General features: G+C 44.6%; 1 protein-coding gene across 1 annotated transcript; it reads left to right on the plus strand.

The window, feature by feature from the left end:
* The first annotated feature begins 10,367 nt into the window (after nt 1-10,367).
* ABRA (actin binding Rho activating protein) lies at nt 10,368-19,746 on the plus strand. Its single transcript, XM_065400072.1, has 2 exons — nt 10,368-11,086; nt 19,269-19,746. Exons 1-2 carry the CDS (start codon nt 10,368-10,370, stop codon nt 19,744-19,746), a joined length of 1,197 nt encoding a protein of 398 aa, XP_065256144.1.
* The last annotated feature ends 6,464 nt before the right edge of the window (nt 19,747-26,210 follow it).

The raw sequence follows: 26,210 nt of genomic DNA on the forward strand, positions 1-26,210 counted from the left end.
CCCCCTCGCTCAGCTCCTAGGCAGAGGTGTGGCCAGGCAGCTCTGCACACTGCCTCTGCCTGCAGGCACCGCCCCTGCAGCTCCCATTGGGCGCTGTTCCTGGCCAATGGGAGCTGCGGAGCTGGCGCTTGGGGCAGAGGCAGCGCGCAGAACTGTCTGGCCATGCCTCCACCTAAGAGCTGAAGGAGGGGGATGTTGCCACTTCTGGGGAGACACAGAGCCAGATAGGGATCCCTCCAGCCCCGCCAACCTCCCTCACCCCAGCACCAGCGGGGATCCTAGGCCGCACACCACCACCTGCCCTGCCCTGCACTTGCGGTGCCCCCAGGCCATCCCCCTTCCCCAAGATTTAGTCCGGGGTATATAGTACAAGTCATGGACAGGTCACTGGCCATGTATTTTTGTTTATTGCCTGTGACCTGTTCACGGCATTTACTAAAAATACACGTTACTAAAACGTAGTCTTAATTATTAGTAGTAGCACCACATGTAAAAATGTTAGATTCTTCTAGAAAAATAAGGCAAAGAGTACTGTGACGGGACAAGGCCAGATGGCTATAGGAAAGTAGTGGGAGGCTAAACAAATCCCTGTTACCAGGGTAAGCAAATGGCAGCTGCTCCAGGTCAATTAAGACACCTGGGACCAATTACGATCCTTCCAGAAAGTAGGGAAGACAGCTAGGTTGATTGGGACACCTGAAGCCAATCGAGGGCTGGCTGAAACTAGTTAAAAGCCTCCCAGTTAGTCAGGTGGGCACGTGTGTCAGGAGCTGTAGGAGGACACCACGTTGCTGGAGAAACTGAGCAGTACAAACCCTATCAGGCAAAAGGAAGGAGGCCCTGAGGTAAGGGTGAAGAAGATATTGAAGAAGTGGGGGCTGCTGTGGGGAAGTGGCCCAGGGAATTGTACTCGTCCTGTTTCCAAAAAGTCAGCTACCAATAGCTGCTACTATTAGAGTCCTTGGGCTGGAGCCCGGAGTAGAGGGTGGGACCGGGCTCCCCACTCCCCTCCCCGATTAATCACTGAGGCTTTGTCTTCACTACCCGCCGATCCGGCGGGTAGCAATCGGTTTTTCGGGGATCGACTTACCGCGTCTAGTGAAGATGCGGTAAAATCGATCCCTGATCGCTCTGCCGTCGACTCCGGAAATCCACCTCGGCAGGAGGCGGCAGCGGAGTCGGCGGCAGCGGTCGACTTTCCCGCGTCCTCACCGCTAGGTAAGCCGACCTAAAATATGCAACTTCAGCTACGGTATTCACGTAGCTGAAGTTGCGTATCTTAGGTCGGACCCCCGCTGCAGTGTAGACCTAGCCTCAGATTACAGAGACTGTGCGAGGGAGTGTAGCTTCTCCTCACCTCCCTTGCTGACTTATGATGAAAATGGCTCAGTAGGCTGTGACCCTTGCCTCTAGAGACAGAAGGGCTATGTGGAGGGTCACAGTGAGCCTCTGAGGGTAGCGTAATCCACCTGGAAGCGCTGTACCCACTGAGACAAGGTCAGAGCTTTGTCACACCTGATGTCAGGAGTGGGATCATCATTCACAGCATGGTGGAAGAAAGGTTAAAAAAAAAGTGCACTGGGGTTTGGGTTTTTGTTTTGTTTTGTAACACAATGGAGGAAGTGGCTCTGGTACAAGTCACAGCAGCCCAGCAGGAGGCCACCTGAGTTCAGGCAATGGCGCAACAAGATTGCGCAAGATTGATTGGTTGGTGGCTACAGCAGAAAACCAATCAATTATTAATGGGCCAGGTGACCCAAGATCATGCCCTCTTGCAAGAGGTAGTTGACCAGCTGAAGATCCTCACCACCCAGGCCTGGGGGTCCGACGAGATGAAAACCCTGAGGGCTGGTGGTTGTTTACCAAAGATAACGTTGGAAGATGACAGAGGCATATCTCCTGTCATTCGAAAGGACTGCTCAGCATGAGGCGTGGCCCCAGGAGCAGTGGGTCAGCATTTTCATCCCTTTTTTGTGCAGAGAGGCCCAGAAGGCCTACTTTGACCTGCCTGCCATGGACGCCATTGACTATCCCCAGCTGAAGGCAGAGATCCTATCATTATCAGGGTGACGGCAGCAGTACAAGCCCAGAGGCTCCATGAGTGGAAGTACCAGGAGAACAAACCCCTGAGGTCCCAGCTATTCGATCTCATACACCTCGCGCAGAAGTGGTTACAGCCCAAGGCGTTCAGTCCGGAGGAGATTTTGGAGACCTTGGTCATGGACCATTACATGCGGGGACTGCCACTAGATCTCCACAAATGGGTAGGCCAGAATGATACGTCCACCTAGATGAAATGATCACGCTGGTAGAAAGATGCATGACAGCCAGGGAATTGACCCAACTACCCAAGGAAGGCCCCTTTCGAGACAAACACCCGACCCCAACCCTGGAAGGTTGGGTAGCCAAATCCCCGGGGAGTCCTAGGTGGAAGAAGGGGATGGGGGGCGAAAACCAGTGGGGATCCCAGAAGGAAGGGATTGGCCTGAGTGGGGGGAACCCTGGGACTAAACCCCCTAACCCACGTGATAGAGGAGTGACTAAAGGCAATTATAGATGTTATGCATGTGGGGAGTGGGGACACACAGCAGCACAATTTCCCAGCACCGAGCAGCCTATGCAATGTAACTTGGGGGATTTGGAGGTCCCATGCTCCCTTATCCACCTTGCAGGGGTCGCATTAGCCGCGCATAACTACACCAGGCCGGTGAGGATAAATGGAGCAGAGACTACAGCGTTTGTGGACTCTGGGAGTGCTATCACCCTCATATCGGCTAAGCTGGTAAAAAGTAGCCAGCTGCTACAAGCCAAACGCGTAGGAGTGACGTGTGCATGGCACCGTGAGCCATTACCCCAGCATCCCGGTGGAGATAGAGGTTCAGGGGAACCACATTGAGGTGACAGTGGGCGTAGTTCCTAAACTCCCATATCCTTTAGTTGGGAGGGACTATCCAGGGTTTGATAATTTACTCCCCCTGGAGAGGTTGGAGGGAGATGGGGACTCTGAGGGCAGCGACTTGTCGCCTGGGGAATGTCAACCCTCAATGTTTGCTGAGATTTCTCAGGATCTGTTCTCAGCCCCCCGAAAGACCTGGAAGACAAAAAAAGAGAGGAAGGCCACGAAGCCATTGGGAACCCAGATCCTGATCCAGGGCCAGAAAACCACCCTAGTAAGTAGATGGACACGAGCAGCCAACAGAGAAACTACCACCACAGAAGGTGAGCCAGAGGCCGGCCCTAGCTGTGACGGCGGAGAGCCATTGGAAGAAGCAGAAGCAAGCCCCTGGGAGCTCGGGCAGGTTAGTCCCGGGAGAGAGACTTTCAGGCAGGACCAGGCGGAGGACCCCAGATATGATAACACCAGGAAAGAGGTGGCCGAGATAGATGGGATACCCATGGATAGGAAGGTCCGGGGTCCAGGACCTTACTTTATAGTGAAGAAAGATCTCCTGTACCAGGTAGTACAAATACAGGAGCAAGAAATACAACAACTACTGGTGCCACGAAAACATCAAAAAGCCATATTGAGCCTCGCCCACAGTCACCTGTTTGGAGGACACCTAGGGGTAGAGAAAACCCAGGCACAGATCCTGCGGAGGTTCTTCTGGCCAGGAGTACACGAAGATGTCCAGCGATACTGCACCTCTTGTCCGGAGTGTCAGCTACATAGCCCTCGCCCGCACTTGCGGGCCCCTTTGATACCTCTTCCAATAATAGAGGTACCATTTGAATGCATAGCCATGGATCTGGTAGGACCCCTAGAGAAGACAGCTCGGGGCTACCAACATGTGCTTGTTGTACTGGACTATGCAACCTGGTACCCGGAAGCCCTCCCCTTATGCAACATGGCTTCCAAGACAATAGCTAAGGAGCTAGTACAGATCTTTGCCCGGGTTGGGCTACCCAAGGAGATATTGACTGATCAAGGGACAACTTTTGTGTCCAAGGCCTGGTCTAAACTGGTGTGTGTGGGGGGAGAAATCGATCTAAGATATATAACTTCAGCTATGAGAATAGCGTAGCTGAAGTCGACGTATCTTAGATCGACTTAGAATCACTTACTTCGCTTCCTCGCGGCGCGGGATCGATGGCCGCCGCTCCCCCATCGACTTTGCTTCCAACTCTCGCCAAGCTGGAGTTCAGCAGTCGACGGGAGAGCGATCGGGGATCGATTTATCGCGTCTACACTACACGCGATAAATCGATCCCCGATAGATTGATCGCTACCCACCGATCCGGCGGATAGTGTAGACGTACCCCAAGTTAATGAAAGATCTCCGTTCGTTGCTCCACAAACAAGCCCTACGGACCTCTGTATACCACCTGCAAACAGATGGCCTTGTGGAAAGGTTCGATAGGAAAGTGGTGAGCCTATTAGCTTACCTCATGTTCGCCATCTGGGTGGTCCCACAAGCCTCTACGGGTTTCTCTCCATTTGAGCTACTATATGGGTGCCATCCCCGGGGCATATTGGATATAGTCAGAGAAGAGGAGCCAAATCCCAGAAGGAACATAGTCGAGCATGTACTACAGATGAGGGATCGGATAGCCAGAGTTATGCCCATAGTACGGGAACACTTGGAGAGAGCACAGGGGACCCAATGAACCCGTTATAACCACCAAGCAAAGCTTTGATGGTTCCAACCAGGGGATCGGGTGATGGTACTGGTGCCCACAGCAGAAAGTAAACTGTTGGCCCAGTGGCAGGTGTGACGTTGTGCAGTCTACATGGTTTTATAAAAACATAATAAGTGAATATAATGTAACTGGGATAGTTTTATAAAAAAATTGATAATAAGTGACTATAATGCAAATGGGATATGCTTTGTGCAAAAGGTCTCTTGTAAGGTATCATTACAAAGCTCATAAGCTACTGAGTGTGATCATCCTATTTGTAGAAATGTACCACTCTTGTATCTAAAACTAGAAATATAAAATGTAACTCTGAGGGCCTATTGTAATTATGTAAAGTGTGGGCCATTAATGATGGTTTGGAATCTTGATGACTCCCATTGTCTGCAGATGGCTGTTTACCTGTGAGTCTCCCTGTATATGTGTGTGCTGGCAAGTGAGTAATGAAGTCTTGCAGTGACATGTGATCATGTCACCTGAACTGGAATCCATCTTTAACCTGGTGCTTTTCCAGTGAGGGGAGGGGGTGGGAACCCAGAGGAACAAAGGGTTCCCGCCTTATGCAAAAGATATATAAAGGGGTGGAAGAGAAGAGAGAGAGAGAGGAGCCATCATGGAGAATCCCCTAGATAACACCTAAGCTGGAACAAAAGCTGTACCAGGGGAAAGAATTGTGCCCAGGCCTGGAAGGTGTCCAGTCTGAGAAAAACTTACTGAAGCATCTCTGAGGGTGAGATTATCTGTATTTAGTTTGATTAGGCATAGATTTGCGCATTTTATTTTATTTTGCTTGTGACTTACTTTGTTCTGTCTGTTACTACTTTGAACCACTTAAATCCTACTGTCTGTATTTAATAAAATCACTTTTTATTTAGTAATTTACTCAGAGTATGTATTAATACCTGGGGGAGCAAACAACTGTGCATATCTCTCTATCAGTGTTATAGAGGGCGAACAATTTATGAGTTTGCCCTGCATAAGCTTTATGCAGGGTAAAACGGATTTATCTGGGTTTAGACCCCATTGGGAGTTGGGCATCTGAGTGCTAAAGACAAGCACACTCCTGTGAGCTGGTTTCAGGTAAACTTGCAGCTTTGGGACAAGTAATTCAGACCCTGAGTCTTTGTTAGAGCAGACTGGAGTGTCTGGCTCAGCAAGACAGGGTGCTGGAATCCTGAGCTGGCAGGGAAAACAGAAGCAGGGGTAGTCTTTGCACATTGGGTGGCAGCTCCCAAGGGGGTTTCTGTGATCCAACCCATCACAGCAGGGACCCTACGAAGTGATCGAAGCTGTGCGGGAGATGAACTATAAGGTACGGCAGCCAGGCCTCTGGAAAGCGGAGCAAATTTACCACATCAATCTTCTAAAACCTTGGCACGATTGAGAGGCATACTTAGTCACCCAGGAGACCCTTCCCCAGGAGGATAAACTTACATGAGCAAGTGAGGCTATCACCCGACTTGATGCCGATCCAAAAGATCGAGGCAGCTGACATGATTAATCACAACCGAGATGTGTTCTCTATGAAACCGGGGCAGACGACTGAGACCTATCACCATATCTGCATGATCCCCGGAGCCAAGGTAACATTGAGACCCTACCGAATCCCAGAAGCCAAAAGAGAAGAAATCAAGGCCGAAGAAAATGTTAGAATTAGGGGTTATTGAAGAATCTTACAGTCAGTAGTCCAGTCCAGTCGTTCTAGTGCCTAAACCTGATGGTACCACAAGGTTCTATAATGACTTTCGCCGACTGAATGAAGTATCCCAATTTGATGCATACCCCATACCACGCATCGGCGAATTGGTTGACCGACTGGGTAGTGCCTGATTCTTGACTACGCTGGACCTGATAAAAGGGTATTGGCTGATTCCCCTGACCAAAGCAGCTAAAGAAAAGACAGTGTTCTCCACCCCGGAGGGGCTATTCCAGTACACCATTCTCACTTTTGGGCTACATGGGGGCCCGGCCACATTCCAGTGCCTCATGGATAAGCTACTGCGCCCCCATACTAGTTATGCAGCCATAGATGATGTCATCATCCATACGCCAGACTGGGGAACCACTTGGAGAAAGTTGAGGCAGTACTGTGCACCTTAAGACGGGTTGGCCTCACTGCTAATCCTGCTAAATGCGCCATAGGGCTAGCAAAGACTAGGTACCTGGGGTATATTGTAGGAAGGGGCATAGTAAAGCCCCAAATGAATAAGCTACAGGCGATTCAAAATGGCCCCAGCCGACCCAGAAGCAGGTCCGCGCATTCCTAGGTATGGTAGGCTATTACCGATGTTTTATTCCCTACTTCACCACTAGGGCAAGTCCCCTAATGGACCTGATAAAGGCCTGAGGTCCAGACATGGTGAAGTGGACCGACCCAGCAGAGGTGGTGTTCACAGACCTTCGGACGGCCCTCTTTAATGACCCCGCACTCATAGCCCTGGACTTTAACAAGGAATTTTTTTTACAAACAGATGCTTCTGAGGTGGGGTTGGGGGCGGTTCTGTCACAAATGGTGGGAGAAGAGGAACACCCGATCCTCTACCTAAGCAGAAAGCTGCTCCCAAGAGAACAGAAATATGCAGTAGTTGAGAGAGAATGCCTTGCTGTGAAATGGGCCATGGAGACACTGCTTATTACCTCTTAGGCCGGCAATTTACTCTTGTGACGGACCATGCACCCCTCCAGTGGATGCAGTGGAAAAAGGAAAAGAACGCAAGGGGCACCAGGTGGTTCTTATCCCGCCAACCATTCCAGTTCCGCATACGGCACAGGGCTGGATGCCACCATGGCAACACTGATGGTCTGTCACGAGCACACTGCCTGGTGTCCCAAGTTGCCCAACAAGATGGTGTTGAGCAGAGGGGGGGGATATGTGATGGGGCAAGGCCAAATGGCTATAGGAAAGTAGTGGGAGACAGATATATTAGCTGCAGGCTAAACAAATCCCTGTTACCAGGGTAAGCAAATGGCAGTTGCTCGAGCTCAATTAAGACACCTGGGGCCAATTAAGATCCTTCCAGAAAGGAGGGAAGACAGCTAGGTTGATTGGGACACCTGAAGCCAATCAAGGGCTGGCTGAAACTAGTTAAAAGCCTCCCAGTTAGTCAGGTGGGCACGTGTGTCAGGAGCTGTAAGAGGAAGCCACGCTGCTGGAGAAACGGAGCAGTACAAACCCTACCAGGCACAAGGAAGGAGGCCCTGAGGTAAGGGTGAAGTAGATATTGAGGAAGTGGGGGCTGATGTGGGGAAGTGGCCCAGGGAATTGTACTCATCCTGTTTCCAAAAAGTCAGCTACCAATAGCTGATACTATTAGGGTCCCTGGGCTGGAGCCCGGAGTAGAGGGTCGTGCAGCTGGGAGGGAGAGGGAAGGAGGGGGAACGTGATGCGCTCGGGGAAGGGGCGGGGCTGGGATTTGGGGAAGGGGTCCAATAGGGGCAGGGAAGGGGCGGAGTTGGGGCAGGAATTTTGGGGAAGGGGTTGGAATGGGGGTGGAGCAGGGGCGGGGAAAGAGTGGAGTTGGGGCGGGGCCGAGGGGGCGCGAGCACCCACCAGCGCCGGGGAAAGTTGGCGCCTATGCCCTCCCCTCCCCGATTAATCATTGAGATGGAAAAACCAGACTGTGCGAGGGAGGGTAGTTTCTCCTCACCGCCCTTGCTGGCTTATGATGAAAATGGCTCAGTAAACTGTGACCCTTGCCTCTAGAGAGAGAAGGGCTACATGGATGGTCACAGGTAGCCTCTGAGGCTAGCGTAATCTGCCTGGAAGCACGGGACCCACTGAGATAAGGTTGGAGCTTTGTCACAGTACACTTTAGTAAAGTTGTTTCAATACAGATTGTAATGCTATCCTATTTTTATTTTGAAGCAAATATACTAGGTTACAAAGTTATCCTGTTACTGAAGTCATAAATTTCAGACTAAAATAAGGACAAATATTAAATAGCAATACTTGGCCATATCCATGCCATAAATGTTTAAAAAGAAATCCTTTTTGAGACTAATGAAGAATTCTCTCTAAAAACCAGTGGCACAATACTATTAAAGACAAAGGTCTCCAACTGCTTCCTGACTTTCAGTTAGATCTATTTAGCCCAGATTATTATTTTCAAGTAGTACATCTCTGAATCCAAATTTATTTCTGTTACAACTTCAGGGAATTCAACAGAATTCCTCCATGGATGAATTTGCCCCATTGGGTCACTTGGAAAGTATGACAGATCCTCCTGCAAATTGCTATGCATGTGGAATGAAAAAAGTGACACTGTTTTCTTTTCCTACTTAGCAAACATTATACCAGGAAACAAGATACCACTGGGCTTTATCTGAGAAAATCTCTGTTGTTCACCAGGCAAACAAATAAACCCTCTCTTCAGAGGTATAAATCCTACTATACTATGACCAAATACAGTGAAACCCTGCTATAACGCGATGATTGGGGTCCAAAAAATTCGATCACGATAAATGCGGGGTCGCGGTATAGCGGGGTTACGAGAAGTTTACCATTTAAAGCCGGTCAGTTTCAAGCCGGTCAATTTCTCTTGGGCAGAGAGCAGGGGAGATGTGCAAGGGGCAGAGGAAGAGTGAGGAGCAGCTGGGGAGGAGAATGGCTCTTCCTGCCAAAAGGAGAAGCAGGGGTAAGGGGGAAGAAGCAGTGGGGAAGGCATGTTCCTTTTTTTTTTTTTTTTTTTTTTTGGGTGTTTTGGCCGCGCTCCGGCTGGTGTGTTGGGTTTTTTGTTTTTTTTGCGCGCTTGGGGCGGCGGGAGCCATCTTATGATCGCGCTATTTCCGAATTCGCATTATCGCGGGACGCGTTATAGCGGAGTTTCCCTGTAGATACTAGATTTTATCTGCATCTTCAGGAATAAGAGGCGGCAGCTGCTTCTTCTGAAAACTCTGATTAAAAACACAAGATCTTGTATCCTTCAAATGTACTCACAATTATTATTAATATTTGTAGTGATCGGGGCTCATGGCCCCCTTTTGCCAGGCACTGGACAAAGGTAGTATGAGATGGTCCCAACTCCAAAGAGTGTACATTCTACATAGACAAAACAGACAAACGGTAATAGACAATGACATAATGGATAAAGTACTTGAGTAATTAAAGAAAACATGCTGAAATCCTTTGGATATGATTCATAATGTGCATTAAAAAAATTACCAAGACTCTTTTCAGGAAGTATATCTAAAATCTCTTACCCAGGTAAAATTCCCAGATTAGCATGATGCGATTAAGGCTAGTTTTTATACATGGTGCTGTGTGGCCTCTATTCCTCCTGAAGTCACTTGCAATTGAGGGGGTTCAGCTCCTTGTAGGACTGAACACTTTGACTTATGGCAAAGATATTGGACAAACACTTGTAAGAGAAGTAAGACCCGGTTACTGTCAAGCAAATTCAGGACTAAAGAGACCCTAGAGAGGGGTTTTACAGGAGCTGTGAAATTCCATGGGGCTGCTGCAGAAGAGTAGGCAGACTGTGTCATCCTTGTTTACCTTATGCAGTGTCCATCTGCTGAGACAAAATGCAAGCCCGGAGGTATTAAAAAAAGAACGCTGTCAGAGTAGAGGCACTATATCTGTGAGAAATGCTTCACATAGTTTCCAATATCACAAACTCCTCCTGCTTCTATTTAAATCCCTGTAGCTCTCTCCTCTGGAAGTTATTCAGTCTAGGATATTCATTCACTAGGTGGTAACCACAAGAGATAGAGAAGCAGCAGCAGCAGACAGCAACATGCCTCCAGAAGAAGGCCAAAAAACTACACCTGCAAAAAGGGCCATCAAAAAGATCCGAACCGCCAGTCTAGTAATCAGCTTGGCACGAGGCTGGCAACAGTGGGCAAGTGACCACAACACAAAGCAAGCCCAAGAGCCCTCAGGATGGATGCCCAATGCAGAAGAACCACCAGCTGAGCCACCGAAAGAAAGGCTATTATCAAGATGGCCAGCTTCTACTAAGAGCGACCAAGAAAAGGGCGAGGAAAAATCCTCAGGGAAGGAGGTAGTGGCTAACGGGGATGTAGAAAAAGATTCAAGTGAATCTGATGAAGCTCTCAGAAAGTTTAACATTAAAAGCAAAGAGGTGACCAAAACCGTTGTAAGTAAAGTCTATGAAAGAGGAAATGACATTAGCCTCCTCAGTGATAGATACGAGAAGGATAATGGGAGCCCAGAGATCTGCGGGTGCAAGGAGGAGTCAAGTAATTTTGACAAAATCCTTGGTGACAAAATGTCTCCTACAAGGCGGAGGAAGTGCTCAAATCTGGTGACAGAGCTAACCAAGGGTTGGAAACAGATGGAACAAGAGGATAAAGTCCCAGAGTTGGAGCTACATAAATGTCGCAGTGACAGCATGGATACGGAGGACAGTGGTTATGGGGGCGAGGCAGAAGACAGACTCCAGCAAGTAGACGCTGACCACATTACGAGGATTAAACGACCCATGCCATCACTGTAAGTGAACAAACACTTCATTAGAGTGCACCAAAATGGTTGTTAGTCCCTGAGGCAGATATGGATTTCCAGGAGGGAGAGGAGAAAATGGGAAGCCAAAATTTTAGGAGCTGGATAAGGGCCAAAGGGAGACTATAAAGTTTTAAGGAAAGACAGCCCCCCATTTCCACCCCTGATTTGATAACTTTAGACTCACAAAGGTAATACCATGGGACTTAGATCCTTACTCACACAGCATGAGTAAAATACTCATTGATTATTGTGATAAACAGTTCACCCCAAAGTCATAGGCTGAAATGTATCTACATAAACCATGTGATAAAAAAGTTTGAATCTTGAATAGATTGCTAAAAATTGAACTCGCTCTGTGGATAAAGATCAACAGAGAAATGGGCTAAATTCATTGAATAAATTATTTGCAATGAACAGCATTCCAAACTTTAATAGAAATAAACAAGGAAAAGGTTGGAAAGGTCAAGGTCTACCAAAGTTCGCCTTCTAACCTCCAATCACAGGACATTTATGATTTGGAATACACCCACCTGAGCCTAACAGATGATCGATGCTAGAAGGAAAGACATGACTAGGACAATATTTTAAAAAGTAGACTCCTTGATGCAAAGTTGTACACACTTGCAACCATTCCCATGTTAATTTTTCCAGCACTAACACCTATGCATGCACCTGATGGACTGTATATCACCCGCATGCACGTGTTTGTGCTAGAAATATGCAGAGTCATTTTGGATGCAAACTTGTATGCACAAAAATGGAGGCTGGGTTGAGAATCCTTTGAAATTGAGATTTGACTCCCACTCTCTTGCATATATGCACACACACTAGGAGGAAAATATTTGGGGGTTGTGGTGGATAATCAGTCCCACTGGAACACTGTGGCTGAAATGGCTATGGCAGTACTTGGATGTGTTGGTGTGACCGCTGTTGGAATACTGTGTTCAGTTCTGTGTTCTCCATTTAAGAATGATGTCGATAAATTGGAGAGGGTTCAGAGAAGAGCCAGAGAATGATTAAAGGATTAGACAACATGCCTCACAGTGATAGACTATGAGCTCCATCTATTTAGCTTAACAAAAAAAGATTAAGGGGTGACTTGATTACAGTTAATAAGTTCCTACATGGGGAACACATATTCGATAATGGACTCTTCAGTCTAGCAGAGAAAGGAATAACATGCCCCAATGGCTGGAAGCTGAAGCTAGACGAATTCAGACTGGAAATAAGGCATACATTTTTAACAGTGATGGTAATTAACCATTGGAACAATTTACCAAAGGTGATGGTGGATTCTCCATCTCTGACAATTTTTAATTCAAAACTGGATTTTTTCTAACAGATCTGCTCTAGGAATTATTTAGGGGAAATTCTATGGCCTGTGTTATAGATAGATGATTACAATGGTCCCTTTGGGTCTAGGAATCTATGAAAAATGCTAAATTTACAGTCATTAAAGAAATCAATTCAACCCTTTGCATGTAAGTAAAAATCACCATAGTTAAGACTCTGACCACTTTTTTGGCTCCTTTAGGCATAAGTGCTTTGGCTGAATAGGGATAGGCTTAAACTCATGCTTAAAGTTAAGCATGTGCTTAAGTATTTTACTGAATTTGAACCTATACAAGTTTCTGGATTCTGCTCACAAAGTAGGTAAATATAAAATAAACCATCGGAGACAAACAAATTTACAAAAACATTACATTTGCTGCAAACATCTGTGGTTATAACTCAGAGATATGGAACTGATCTGATTATTTAGTTAGTCAAGAAAGACACTATACTTTGGTATCTTTTCTCTACAGAATTGAACACCAAGTATGAATTGTCAAGTGTGAAATCCCTGGCATGTCAGAAAAATCACTATAATCAAATCTTACAAAATAATGTTTTATCCTTCAGAAACAATCTGATGTGTAGGAGGTTCCCTTATGTCTGCAACATGGTGTGAGGAAAACACAAAGAGCACAGTCTGTTATTTAGGTTAAGAATTGCAGCATATTTAACTTTCATTTTAAATATACGTGGAAAGAATTATTATGAAAAACATACCTCTCCTATAATGAATTAAACAGCAAGTCTAAATCTTAGCACCAAACTAATATTTCCTTGTAAGGGTTTCTGTCTGAAGATTACAAACAAAAATTGTATGTTAATTTTTGACTCCACGTGTTACCAAAATAATCGGGGGATTCAAATCCAGATATTTCAATCAGTGGAGAACTCTCATTCATTTCAATACAAACAGGATTTGGCCTACAGAGGTAGCTCCAAGAGGAATAGACATGCCCTGATGTCAAATAGCTCCTCACAAGGTCTCCCACAGAGCAAACTTTGCAGAAAAAGGCTGCAAACAGTTGGGTTGTAGCTTGCCCTTCCAATATAGTCACTTTGATTTCAGGAAAACAAATTATTCATACATCAGAGACTGCAACAGGGAAATTGATTTTATATATTTAAAAATGTACTTCCTACAAAGTAAATACTACTGTAAACATTTGCCTTACCTGAAGAGCACTGCATATAGACATAAAGCAAGCTAGACTTGTTTGCAAACCTTAAAAAGAAAAAAATTAAAGGTTTATAAGCTTCCTTGCCACCTGTAGGATAGCAATAGAAACTACCTGGAAAAAGGAAGAGGGGGAAACAGAGAAAAAGAATTTCCTAGATCAGGGTACTCAGACCTCAGTGGTTGAGGAGCCAAATTAGCGATCAACATGACCCAAAGAGCCACAGTAGTGTGAATTCATTGTTTCATTTACTCCCTCTCATTCATATATATATATATATATATATATACACACACACACACACACACACACACAGAGCGAGAGAGAGAATGAATATCTCACAGCAAAATGACTGATCCATGGGCAGCAGGTATAATAGGCCAGGGTGCCGCGGCCGCTGGACTCCCAGTTGCGGAGTTTTAGGGGGAAAGTTTTATTGTGCCCCATGCAGGTTCCAGGGTGGCTGAGGAGGAAGTATGTGCTATTCAGCTTCCTGGGTTCATCAGTAATCTCCCTGGACTCCAGGGAGATTACTGATGAACCTAAGAAGCTGAGTAGCAAATACCGCCTTCTCAGCCGCCCCGGAACCTGCATGGGGCACAATAAAACTTTCCCCCTAAAACTCCGCAACTGGGAGTTTTCCCCGCACCACTTGGGGTCTGGGAAGGGAAGGGAAGGAGAGGCGAGGCGCGGAGCAGCTGCAGCTGGCCCAGGACTCCTCCGGGCAGGTGGGGGGGGGGGAGGGGGGGAAGAAGGCTTGGGGCCTCGGTGATCCAGCTGCTGGGGCGGAGGCATATGGGCAGAACTGGGCTAGCCTCCCCAAAGGGGGGCTCCACCCACTGCCCATGTCCTGATAAAGTATCATCTTATCAACTAGAGTTGGTTAATAACATAGTAAAAGCATCCTGATGGGTTAATAACTTAGATTGGTTAATAATTAAAATCACACAGTGGTTTAATATCATGTGCTGTGAAGAGTTGCAGGAGATACATTGAAGAGCCACTTGTGGCTCATGCGCCTCAGTCGGAGTATCACTGGCCTAGATTATTCAAGATGCCTGGGGTACTTTTTAGTTTCAGCTTATTTTTGACATCACTTTCAAATTCAGCATCTAAGGCTGGGATTTGCAAGAGAGCCTGCAAGATTTAGGGTAGAATTTTCCAAAGTGTACAACTCACTTAGGAGCCTAAGTCCCATTGAAAGTCATGGGACTTAGACTTCTAAGTGAGTTGGGCACTTTTGCAACATTAACCCTTAGGTACCCAAATCCATTAAACGTCCCATGGTAGCTGGACACTGAACTCCCTGAAGCCTCTTTGAAAATCCCAGCCTAAGAATTTAGACCCAGATTTGTAAAGGTATTGATGCATTGCTAAATGTAGCATTGTAATGTCCAACTGATTTAGGAGCCTAAAGCTCATTTTCAAAAGGGATTTCACGATTTAGGAGCCAAAATCCCATTGACGCTCAGTAGGATTTAGGTTCCTAAGTGCCTAAGTCCATTCTGAAAATATTTAGGCTCCTTAATCAGTTTGGGGCTCAGCATTGCAGTGCCTCACTGTTTATTCAACAAGACAACCCCTGTTCCCTCTATTGGAAGAATGTTCATAGATTCATAGCTTCTAAGGCCAGAAGGGACTACTGTGATCATACAATGAGGGAGAAAATCCATGAGTGGATCCTTGTAGAGTTTTCCTCCTGTTGCAGGTTTCACGGAGTAAGGGAGCCAGCTGGCCCTGTATTGCCCTTTCCTATCAGGAGCCATGTCTCCACTGCCTCGCATCGTGTGTTGTCATCTTCACCTATGCCAACTAAGAGCAGACTGAGTGCAAAACCTATTAAATCAGAATAGCAGGATTTTACACCCACTTTAAACACACTTAGCCTGGACGTAAAAAAGCTCCACAAGGTGCCAGGGCTGTGGAGAATCAGGACCAGCATGTTCATACCATATCCAAATCACCATGTCAGAAATGAGAGCCCTGGCAGTAGAGCTGGTGGAATAATGCCAAAACAGATACATTGATACATCTGCAAACAAACAGATGGACTCTGCTCCACTGCTATCCCTAGGGTCACATCATTAGTTATCTATAAACATCAGCAGTTATTCACAGAAGTGTTCATATTTCACACATTTTAGCACAAACAGAGCTCTGAAAATTCAAACCAGAAGGGCCGTATTCACTGTTCATCTTTCTTCTGTTTCAGTCATCCAATCAGGGAACAGACCAATACCATGTTATACAGATGACTAATCACATCCCACAAATAATGAATGGCTAATAGCCAATATGAAAGTTCTCAAATAGAGGCTGAGAACTGACCACCCATAGTAATCAGATAATACAAATAAAGTGCATTGTACAGCCTCAGAAATCAGGATCAGTATGTTGGCAATTCACAAACAGGGTGGAAAGGGAATAAATTTGCAAGGGGTGTTATCTGCAACTAATAATGTGACCAGCTCTACCTGGAACCAACCCAAATTAAAATGAACTGCTCACTAAAAATAAAATTTAACTAGCAAGGAAGTAACTATCTTTCTACTGGGGTTGCCTGAATATCTCGAATATTTTATATGTCAAATCTTAATGCAGTTACCTGGGAGAACAGAAGATTAACCATACATACTGAGGTGTAAATGGGTAAAATAATACCTTTTATATTACTTACAGCTGTCTGCCTTACTGAAATCTGCTTGGAAAGAATAATTTTTTTTGCATTTATAGTGCTGCTCTTAGGATTATATTTTTTTAAAACAGTCATATTTCACTTTAAATTTATATTCTCAGAACATATCATAAAACCTGCTATTTTTGTTAATCAGTTTTGCTTTAACAGCCACACACTTATTTTTTGGTTTTGTTTTGTTTTAAATAAGACAGTCTTCTGTTTCCCCTCAAGGTTTCAGTGAGAACACACAGTGCCAGTAATTATTTCTCACATCAGCACCCACATCCATGCCAGCTGTAACTCTAGCTGGAGTCAGACTGATCTCCCAGCAGACTGCATGCAAATTCTACATTCTGGGATGATAATATTTGGTCTGTACCTAGAAACAAAACTGGTGGTGCATGAGTAATGAAAACTGCCACACAGAAGAAAAGAGCATGGAAGTTCTCATACATTAGGCACCCAAAGAAACAGAGGGAATTGACAGCACAGATCATGCAAAGGACAATGTCTCCTTAGAAATACAGAATGCGTTCTTGCAAATACGCCTTATTATTATTATTACTTATAATGTGGTAGTGTCCTGAGGCCCCAGTTTGGATCAGGGATCCATTGTGTTAGGAGCTGTACAAACACAGAAGATGACATGTTTTCTGCCTCAAGCAGTTGACAACATATGAGAGAGAGAGGGAGAGACTAATCTGAAAAAATAAACTGGAAGTCAGTGTATTTACTGGTTAACGCCTCAAGAAAGTAGACAGTGGGGCAAAACAGAAATGCGAAAAGCAGGAAGGGTTAAACTGTATGATGCATGTAGAAGAGGCAAAGTGAGAATTAGATTATCCCTAGCCATGTAGGGTTTGAGAGTAAAAAGTAAATGTGAAATAAAGTGGTGCTAATCTAGGCAGCTAGGGAGAAGATTAGAATGGAAAGGCGATAACAGTATTTGGTTAGAAAGGAGGATTAAAGAGCTAGGTGGGAACAGAAAATGTAGGAGACAAAGTAAATAAAAGAACGAACAGAGAATGCAGAGTTCAACAATGCTGCCTCCTTCACTTCTCCTGATCCCAGGAAATTCCTGCTACAGGAGTTCTACAGAGTTCCACAGGGAGTAGGGACGAAGCAAGCTAAGCATATGAGTAAGGACAACCACTTTCAGGGTATGTCTATACAGCAAAGAAAACCCACTGGCTCGTGGGGCTCGGGCTGTTTCACTGCTGTATAGACTTCGGAGCTCAAGCTGGAGCTTGAGGTGTGAGGTTCCCAGAGCTCGGGCTCCAGCCCAGGCCTGGAAGTCTATGCAGCAATGAAACAGCCCTGCAGCCTGAGCCCTGTGAACCGAAGCCCGAGTCGTCTGGCATGGTCAGCTGTGGGTGTCTAATTGCTGTATAGACACACCCTCTATGGTGGGGGGCTGCCCTTCAGCCGCACTGAGACCATCAGTATAAATTACTTTAGACTCAGTCAGCATTAACTTACCTCGGTTTTCCCTCCACAACATACCCTCTTTATTGAGTTGGGGGAAGTGGCCAGTCAAGGAGCCCAATGGGGTCAGAGCTGGGCAGGATGCTGTGTAAAGGTTTAGGGCCCTTTGTGGATCTTCTGAGAACTGCAAGTTTCAGAAGCCAAATTCCCTGCACGTTTTGTGGGGGGGGCTCGCCTCCAAACAGGACAACAGAACCATAACTCAGAGTCAAAAGCTCTCTGCTGGCCTGGCAACAAGCTGCACAGCTGGTTTGCTGATAGTACTGCAATGTAATATTGTAACACTTCTTCCAGACCTTCATATCTCTCTCTCTCTCTCACACACATTCACACACACACACACACACACACAATATTCCATGATTGCAAAATAGTGCTTTACATCATTATGGCCATGACTGTCCTGTGCTTTATACCACATCACTGGTGCAACTGACTTTAAAAATCAACCTAAGTGGCCCAGGGAGATCACACCCCAGGTATCCTCCAGTGGCACAGAAGTAAGATAGGGGCTTTTACACCAATCACCCTTTCTCTCCACTACCAGCAGAGCAGGGGCAGAGGTGTGGTTGAAGAGAAGCGCCTGTGGCTGGGATACTTGGTTGCATTTTGGCCCCATTGGGCCGTTGCAGCCAGGTAGGTTAGAGCTGCCCTCAGAGTAGTAACAGCATCAGGGAATTTAAACCATTTTGCACATTTGCCCTGATTTGCATTCTGCAATATAACCATCTCAGGACTTGGCCCAATACCTATGAATGACATTGTAGCCATGGATGTTTTTAGCAGGCTCAAGGTTGAATGGGATTAGAGTGTAGTCAGGACACCACCTTCCTGCCCTTTGGGCCTTTGAAAATCTTTAAATGAGCTAAAAATGTTGGGTCACATTTTTTAGTTGGGACTTAAATGAAAAGTAAGTCTTTTCCTATTGTATGGGGTAGTACTTGTCTTATACTTATGCACCCTGTTATATTAATCAAATCAAAATTGACTGAAAGGGGCAAATTTTCAGACACTGGCCCCATTTTTTCAATTATGAATAGCGGTGGGTGCAATATTTGCACTTGAACTAAATTTGAAGTGCCAATAATTGCACTTCAATTTCTAGGCCCCTGATGAACTGGCAGAAACAAGGAGGATAGCTAAGTGAGTAAGTAAATTGGAGAGGTAATTGCATTAACTCTTTTGCACCCATAGAGTGGGTTAATGCTGGGCAGAAAATGTGGCTAACAAAATTGAGATCCAGTGTATAAGTTGGTGTCTTATGCAAGATCAGCCTGGCAATGAATGGTGTGGCTTTTAAATACAAAATTGATAGATAAATCTAATACGCCTATACTGAAGAACTAACTTTAGAATTAGTAAAAATATGCCATCTAGTGGTTAGTACTCTGGACTGGAAAAAGTTGTGTCTTACAACAGAAAACAGTAAATAGAACAAACGAGCCCCTAAAAGTGGTGAAATGAAAAAAAAATCAAGCCCCATCTTTGTTTCTTTTAGTGCAAGCAGGTTTACAGAAGAACTAAGCAGCAAGACCCACAGGAAGTACAGTCCTGTTAATGCTCTGAAGGGCAGATGGCAAGAATGGGCAGACCAGCATGTGATAACGCAGAAGCTGAATCCTTTCAGTGAGGAATTTGACTACCAACTGGCCCAGTCGACACGCCTGCACAAAGGAGATAAGGGCTATGGTCGTCCGAAAGAGGGAACGAAAACTGCTGAAAGGGCCAAGAGAGCGGAGACTCACATTCACCGGGAGATAAGAGATATGTGCTTTATCATTGCAACAATGGCTCGGCTGAGGCGCGATGGCAAGATCCAAGTCACCTTTGGGGAACTCTTTGACAGATATGTCCGTATTTCAGACAAGGTTGTTGGGATTCTCATGAGAGCTAGGAAACATGGGCTGGTGGACTTTGAGGGAGAAATGCTATGGCAAGGCAGAGATGATCATGTCATAATCACTTTATTGAAATAAATGTACAACAACCCATTATGGTAAACTTAAAATACATCAAATTTTCCCATTGCTGCCAGTGACCGCACCATTAAATAGTCAACGCTTTGAATATAGGAATTTACCACGCAGTCGGAAAGATACTTAACATTAGTTCTAGGGAGTCAGATGTTTTATAATTACTCCTGTGGTACCAAGCATCCTTTTGCTATTCCCTTTGTATTGTGCCCTCTACCAACAGAGTTTGCAGCATTATAAAGTTATTTACCACTCAGACAAGGATGGATGTGGAAGAACTGAAGTGAATATATGTATTGCATGCACCAAAATAAATGTAAAAGCATAATGGCAGCAGAGACAGCTCCACCTCAATCCCAACCCTGAGTTGCTTTCACGTACAAGACTTCCCCCACCCTAAATTAACTTAGATGCAATTTTTGGAGTTATAAAATGGGTTGGATCAGGAACCAACTGAGAATATGAACTTGAATGCGCAATCTATTAAATTGACCCTTCAGTCCTGTCCTACATTTCATAATTAAGTCACTAACAATCTATTTAAGGGCATACAAATAGAATTTGAATGTACAGTCATCTGCATTTACAACTAAGGTATAGGATATACCACAGTTATTTCCTATTCTAAGTATAGCAAAATACTACTGCAGACACCATGCTGTAGTAACTAATTGACAAATGTTGATGTTTTAATGGTGAGCACTGTATCTGTGATGTTTTCCCTTACATTTCATACACAAAGTAAGATAAAACTTGTACAAAGAGGGCTTTATATTTAAGACTGAGAAACGGATGGAATGGTGGCATACATCCCCTACAGAAAAATACTGAACACAAGGCAAGACTTGAATGCATAGAGGATATGGAAATTAATGAAAATTACTGCGTATTAGTATATAGAAATGATTTCCTATTCAATACATCTACAGCAATAAAGGTAAATTAACATACAGCACATATTCTCTACTTGTTCCTGGAATTAAGTGTATGGTGCTAGACACTTGTAAACAGCTGCATTACAGAAAATGTACAAGATCAAGATGCAGGAGTAGCAATGGTAGGGACATTTTCCAGTAGACAGAGCCTACTTCTGTGAGTGAGGAATACATGAGAAATATTTTTCCTAAATAAACAAAGAGAATACATCCTCTGTGTATTCAGAAAGCCGGTGTTTCATAAGATGTTCTACAGAATATGGGCCTAATTCTACAACCCTTATTCATGTTAGGTTGTTCCAATGAAGTCAATGGCACTATTTCAGCCCAAGCAATGTTCAATGTGGGTAAAGGTGGCAGAATTCAGCAATGTATGTTTTAAAGAAAAGTTTAAAGTGGTGTTTCTATACTTTGTACCTCACTTCTATGCTGTACTATAGTATAGATTTCTATATTGCGTATAATGCTTACCGGATTATATAGACAACAGCTTCTCAAGACTATTACTATGTAAATTTCACACCGTATATACTATTGCCAGAATAAAATGTTCATTTAGGAGGAAAAAAGTTTGGGCAAACTACTTACATACAGTTAAAAATGAGAACCCAAATGATTTCCTTTGGTAAGTTTCTTTCAAACTGAAAGATCAAACATCTTCTTGCAGAAGAAAAGGGTATCCGTACATTTTGCCTCAATTTGGTAAACCAAGAACTGTTAATTTAGCATTAAAACACAAATACTCCAGTTTGAACTTCCTGGTAGGCATATTTTTTGTAAGCAAATAAAACAGACCTCAAATTTTTACAGGCAAATAATTCAAGAACCAAATAATATGCTCCTACAGTATGTCTTGTTCTAAAACAATATTAACATTGTAAGCAAGGTAACTGATTGTGAAGTTAGCCAAGATAAAAACATATTACATTGCAGGTCTGAGCCAATAGCCTTTTTGGTGACAATGTGACTACTCATGCAAATAAGAGCTGCAGGACCGGGCTCTAATTTGCAGATAAATATTGTGATATGAAATGCTGTATGTATAGGTTCTTGCATTACCCTCCGTGGTTCTTCATATGAATACCACTATGCCTATTTAATTATTAAGTCATTTGCCTGTTGTCCTTTAAAAGGCTGTCAAAGTACAATACCTGAATGACAAATAAAATACTAATTTGAGTACCAGTGCTTGCTTATTTTTTCCACCCCTACTTAGAAGAGAAACATATTCATTCACATATTGTCTGATATATTAACAGACCATTTTAAAATGTGAACTTCTCCTGCTCCAAGCCACTACCCTGTTAGATACTCATCCTTGCGCTAAGGTCCATAGATCTGTTATAATGGGATTTTCATAGCAGCCTACATCCAAGCTGGGAAGCAGGATCATCCTTTAAATAGGACACCCAAAACAAGATAGGTTATATTTACATATCTTGTACACCTTTCCCTGGACACTATGGCATGAAGAAAGCTTCTGCCAAAAGAAAGGAATTACATTGGCTAGGACTGGATGACTAATATGCAGTTAGGTGCAGTTATGAATTGATGGAGACATGACTACCCTGCTCTGAGACTGAGGGCTTATCTTCACTGTGGGGGTAAATCGACCTAAATTATGCTACGTTATATACGTAGCTGGAGACAATGTAGCTTAGGTCAACTTACCCCAGTGTCTTCACGGTGTTGAGTCGACAGGAGATGCGCTCCGGTCAATTTCCCTTACTCTTCTCAGAAAGCTGGAGTACTGGTGTCAACTGGAGAGTGCTCTGCCATCGATTTAGAAGGGCTTCACTAGACCCGCTAAACCGATCCCTACTGCATTGATTGTAGTGGTAGTGGAGACCAGCCCTTAGAGTGCTCCTAAGGACCAGGGACTGAGAGCCATTGAACCAAACTGTATATAAGGGAAACCACTTCAAGCCAGGGGTGTGGCAGCACTCCCAGTTCCAGCACCTATGCTAAGGACTGGACTTTGCTGTTTAACAAAGGTGAAATATTTCTTGAATGTTGTGACGCATGGCCAGAAAAGGTTAAACATCCCGCAAAATAAATAAGCTTCAAAAGACGTGGGAAGATGTTGTTTGTGTTTTTGTGTATTTACATATATATGAGTAAGGTCAACAATGTAATCAACAGTCACTGTATGTTGTATTCTGTTAATTCAGAGATCAAAAGAACATCCTGGCATAGGATATCTCTATTAATTTATCTTTGAAATGTATAGTAAGTCATCTGTGAATGGTGGCGAAACAAGCAAATTGCCTTATGTTAATCCGTATAGCTAAGTACCGATGATGGACCTCCTTCAAAGTCATCCTAATTATCTTTTATTCCCAGAGGAACTCCCAACTTGTCAAAGAGGACATGAAATTGTATAAAAGATCCTTGGGTCTTGATTCGGTCATCTCATATCTGCTTAAGCTTCATCGGGGGAAGTTTGAGTTGCAAGACTGAGGTCCCAGCTATGCTGGTACACCCTGAATATATTTGAACATTGGACTATAACCTATGAACTATTTCTGAAAGAACTCTTTGCAACGACAAAGCTCACCATCTCTGCTGTGAATCTGAACCTCAGTGAATTGAACTCATGTCTGTATGTATATTAATCTTTTAACCATACTCTTATTTTTTAATAAATTTTAGTTTAGTTAATAAGAATTGGCTGTAGCATGTATTTGGGTAAGATCTGAAACATTCATTAACCTGGGAGGTAATGTGTCTGATCCTTTGGGATTGGTAGAACCTTTTCTTTTATATGATTAGATAAGATGTTCAGAAATCATATTTGGCTTAGGTACCTGGATGGAGGCCTGAGGCTGGATCACTTTAAGGGAACTGTGTTGTCTGGACTTCTGAGTAATGAGTAAGGTAATAAAGAAACTGTTTTGAGCTGGCTTGGTAAATCTAAGTATTGAAAATATCCACCAGCTTTTTGGGGAGTGTCTGCCCCATTCTTTGCAGTTCACCCTTATTGAGTGACCACACCTGGCCCCCACTGGAATCCCCGTCACAAATGTACTTGGGGAATAAATGCTATTACAGTAGTAAGGACTACCTGTCTGAATGATCATTACAATACTGATTCTTGTTAGAGAAAGCTACCAACTTAAAAAAAACTCCACTTCATTTGACTGGCGAGAATAGCCATCGGGAGGCCTACTGTAATGGACAAGAAGTATAATAATATCTCCAGTACAGGTTCAGTGGTTGTGCTCTGTGACCTTGCAAGGTTGGGACAGGATTGTTGTTCTAAAAAAAGCATTTAATGTTGGGATTTATACAAAGCATCTTTTCTTTAACCTGCAGAACACATTATACTACAGAGACTTGACCCTTTTTTTTCTTGGACACTCATACACCTAAAATAAAGCCCTCCTGTGGGAAACACAAGGCTATGTTCCACTGGTTTAATAAGGTAGTTAAACTATGGACTTTGCACCAGACAGCAAAATAAGTTCTCTTCTGGGGTCCATGGGAACACTGATCACTTCGTCCAAGTAATCATTTTAAATGTGCCCGGTCTCAGATAGAGGGTTGATCTCGCAATAGCAGACCTCCTCGGTGAGATAGAGACATCCAAAATACTGTTCTGAGAAGCAGTTGAAGAAAGTGGGAAGACTTATATAGCAGAGCCTTCATCCAGCTTTGCCAGGTGGATAGCTAGGAACTGATTTGTCTGAGCATCTCATCTAAAGAACCAAAGCTTCCTATGCCTACAGGAAACAGATCTGAGACCCACATCCCCTTCCCTCCTTTTCTAGGGAGAAGTTCTTAGCCCAAGGAATTTTTTAGATTGACAGGAAGCATACTTGCAATCCTGCCTACCCACGTTAGCAGTGCTTATAAAAGCATATGGCGGTATTTAGCATGTCAGATGTTTCATATACTTCTTTATTTCTGTTGCCTTCACTTTTCATGCTGAAAATAGGCTGAGACAATGCCTGCCTGGACTTGGCTGTCTGTGAAAGACTTGTATAGTCGGCAGGCTGCTCTTTCAAGTAAAAATCTTCTACAGGTAGAGAAAGTTACTCACCTTGTGCAGTAACTGAGGTTCTTCGAGATGGTTGTCCCTGTGGATGCTCCACTTTAGGTGTCTTGGTGCCCTGCGCTTATAATCGGAGATTTGTAGTAGCCATGCCCTGGTTGGCTGCGCGCGCGCAGTAGCCATTTGCGCCACTCCGAGCGGTTACCCAGATGCACAGCCAACCGTTCCCCAGTTCCTTCTCTACCCCAGAGGATCAACGTGAAACTCTGAAGTAGAGGGGAGGGCGAGTAGTGGAGCACCCACAGGGAAAACCATCTCGAAGAACCTCCGTTACGGCACAAGGTGAGTCGTCGTCGCCCCTCCTCGGAGTGTCCCTGTGGGTGCTCCACTTTAGATGACTGTAGAGCAGTGCCCCTCAGTGGAAGGGAGGGGCTTCAGAGTTGATTTATGTACACAGGAAAGCACCGAGAGTCCAAATTGAGCATCTGCAGCTCATTGTTGTTCTAATGCATAGTGTTTGGTAAAGGTATGGGCTGATGCCCACGTAGCTGCTTTAGAAATGTCCGTGATGGGTACATTATTGCAAAAGGCTACAGATGTAGATAGTGCTCTAGTGGAGCTTGCAGATTATAGGTTTGGTAACATAATTGGATACATGTAGATATCCATTTAGATAGTCTCTGCTTGGAGATGGTTTGACCATGGGAACATTCTGCTGTGGATACAAACAGTCTGGATGATTTTCTAAATGTTTTTGTTCTTTCTATATAAACCACTAGCGCTCTGAGGACGTCCAGCCTGTGAAGGGAGGCCTCCCTGTTGTCAGCATGTGGTTTAGGGAAAAATACAGGTAAGTAAATGGGCTGGTTGAGATGGAAGGGGGAGGCGACCTTGGGTATGAATTTAGGATGTGGTCATAGGATTACTTTGTCTTTGAAGAACGTGGTATAAGATGGGTGTGCCATTAGGGCACCCTGCTCTCCCACTCTTCTTGCTGCCGTGATAGCTACTAGGAAGGTGACCTTCATGGATAGGTGCAACAACAAGCAAGTCACTAGTGGTTCATGAGGGCACAGAGAACGAGATTGGGATCCCACATGGGGGTTGGGCCCCGTAGTGTGTACTAAGTGTTCTCTATGCCCTTCGGAAGTGTTTAATCAGCGCATGAGCGAAGATGGTGACGCCATCAGATTGTAAGGAGGTGATGGCTGCTAGATGCACTCTGAGTGAGCTAGTAGATAGGCCTGATTTTTTGAGTGTCAATATGTAGTCTAGGATTATGGGTAGTGGGGTCGATTGTGGAATAATCTGCTTGTCCTGGCACCAAATACAGAATCGTTTCCACTTGTGCGTGTGTTTTTCGTGTGGTCAGCCGCTGACTGTTCAGTATGTCTTCTATTTTCTTAGAACAGTCTGTCTCAAGTCCTGTCATCCATAGATTAGTCAGGCCTTGAGATGGGGTACTGAAGTGTTGGGGTGATGGAGGCATCCTGCATCAGCAGATGAGGCACAAGGGAAGGGTTTGTGGTGGTCTCACA

Source organism: Emys orbicularis, chromosome 2, assembly GCF_028017835.1.
Source record: "Emys orbicularis isolate rEmyOrb1 chromosome 2, rEmyOrb1.hap1, whole genome shotgun sequence".
Classification (NCBI taxonomy): Eukaryota; Metazoa; Chordata; order Testudines; family Emydidae; genus Emys; species Emys orbicularis.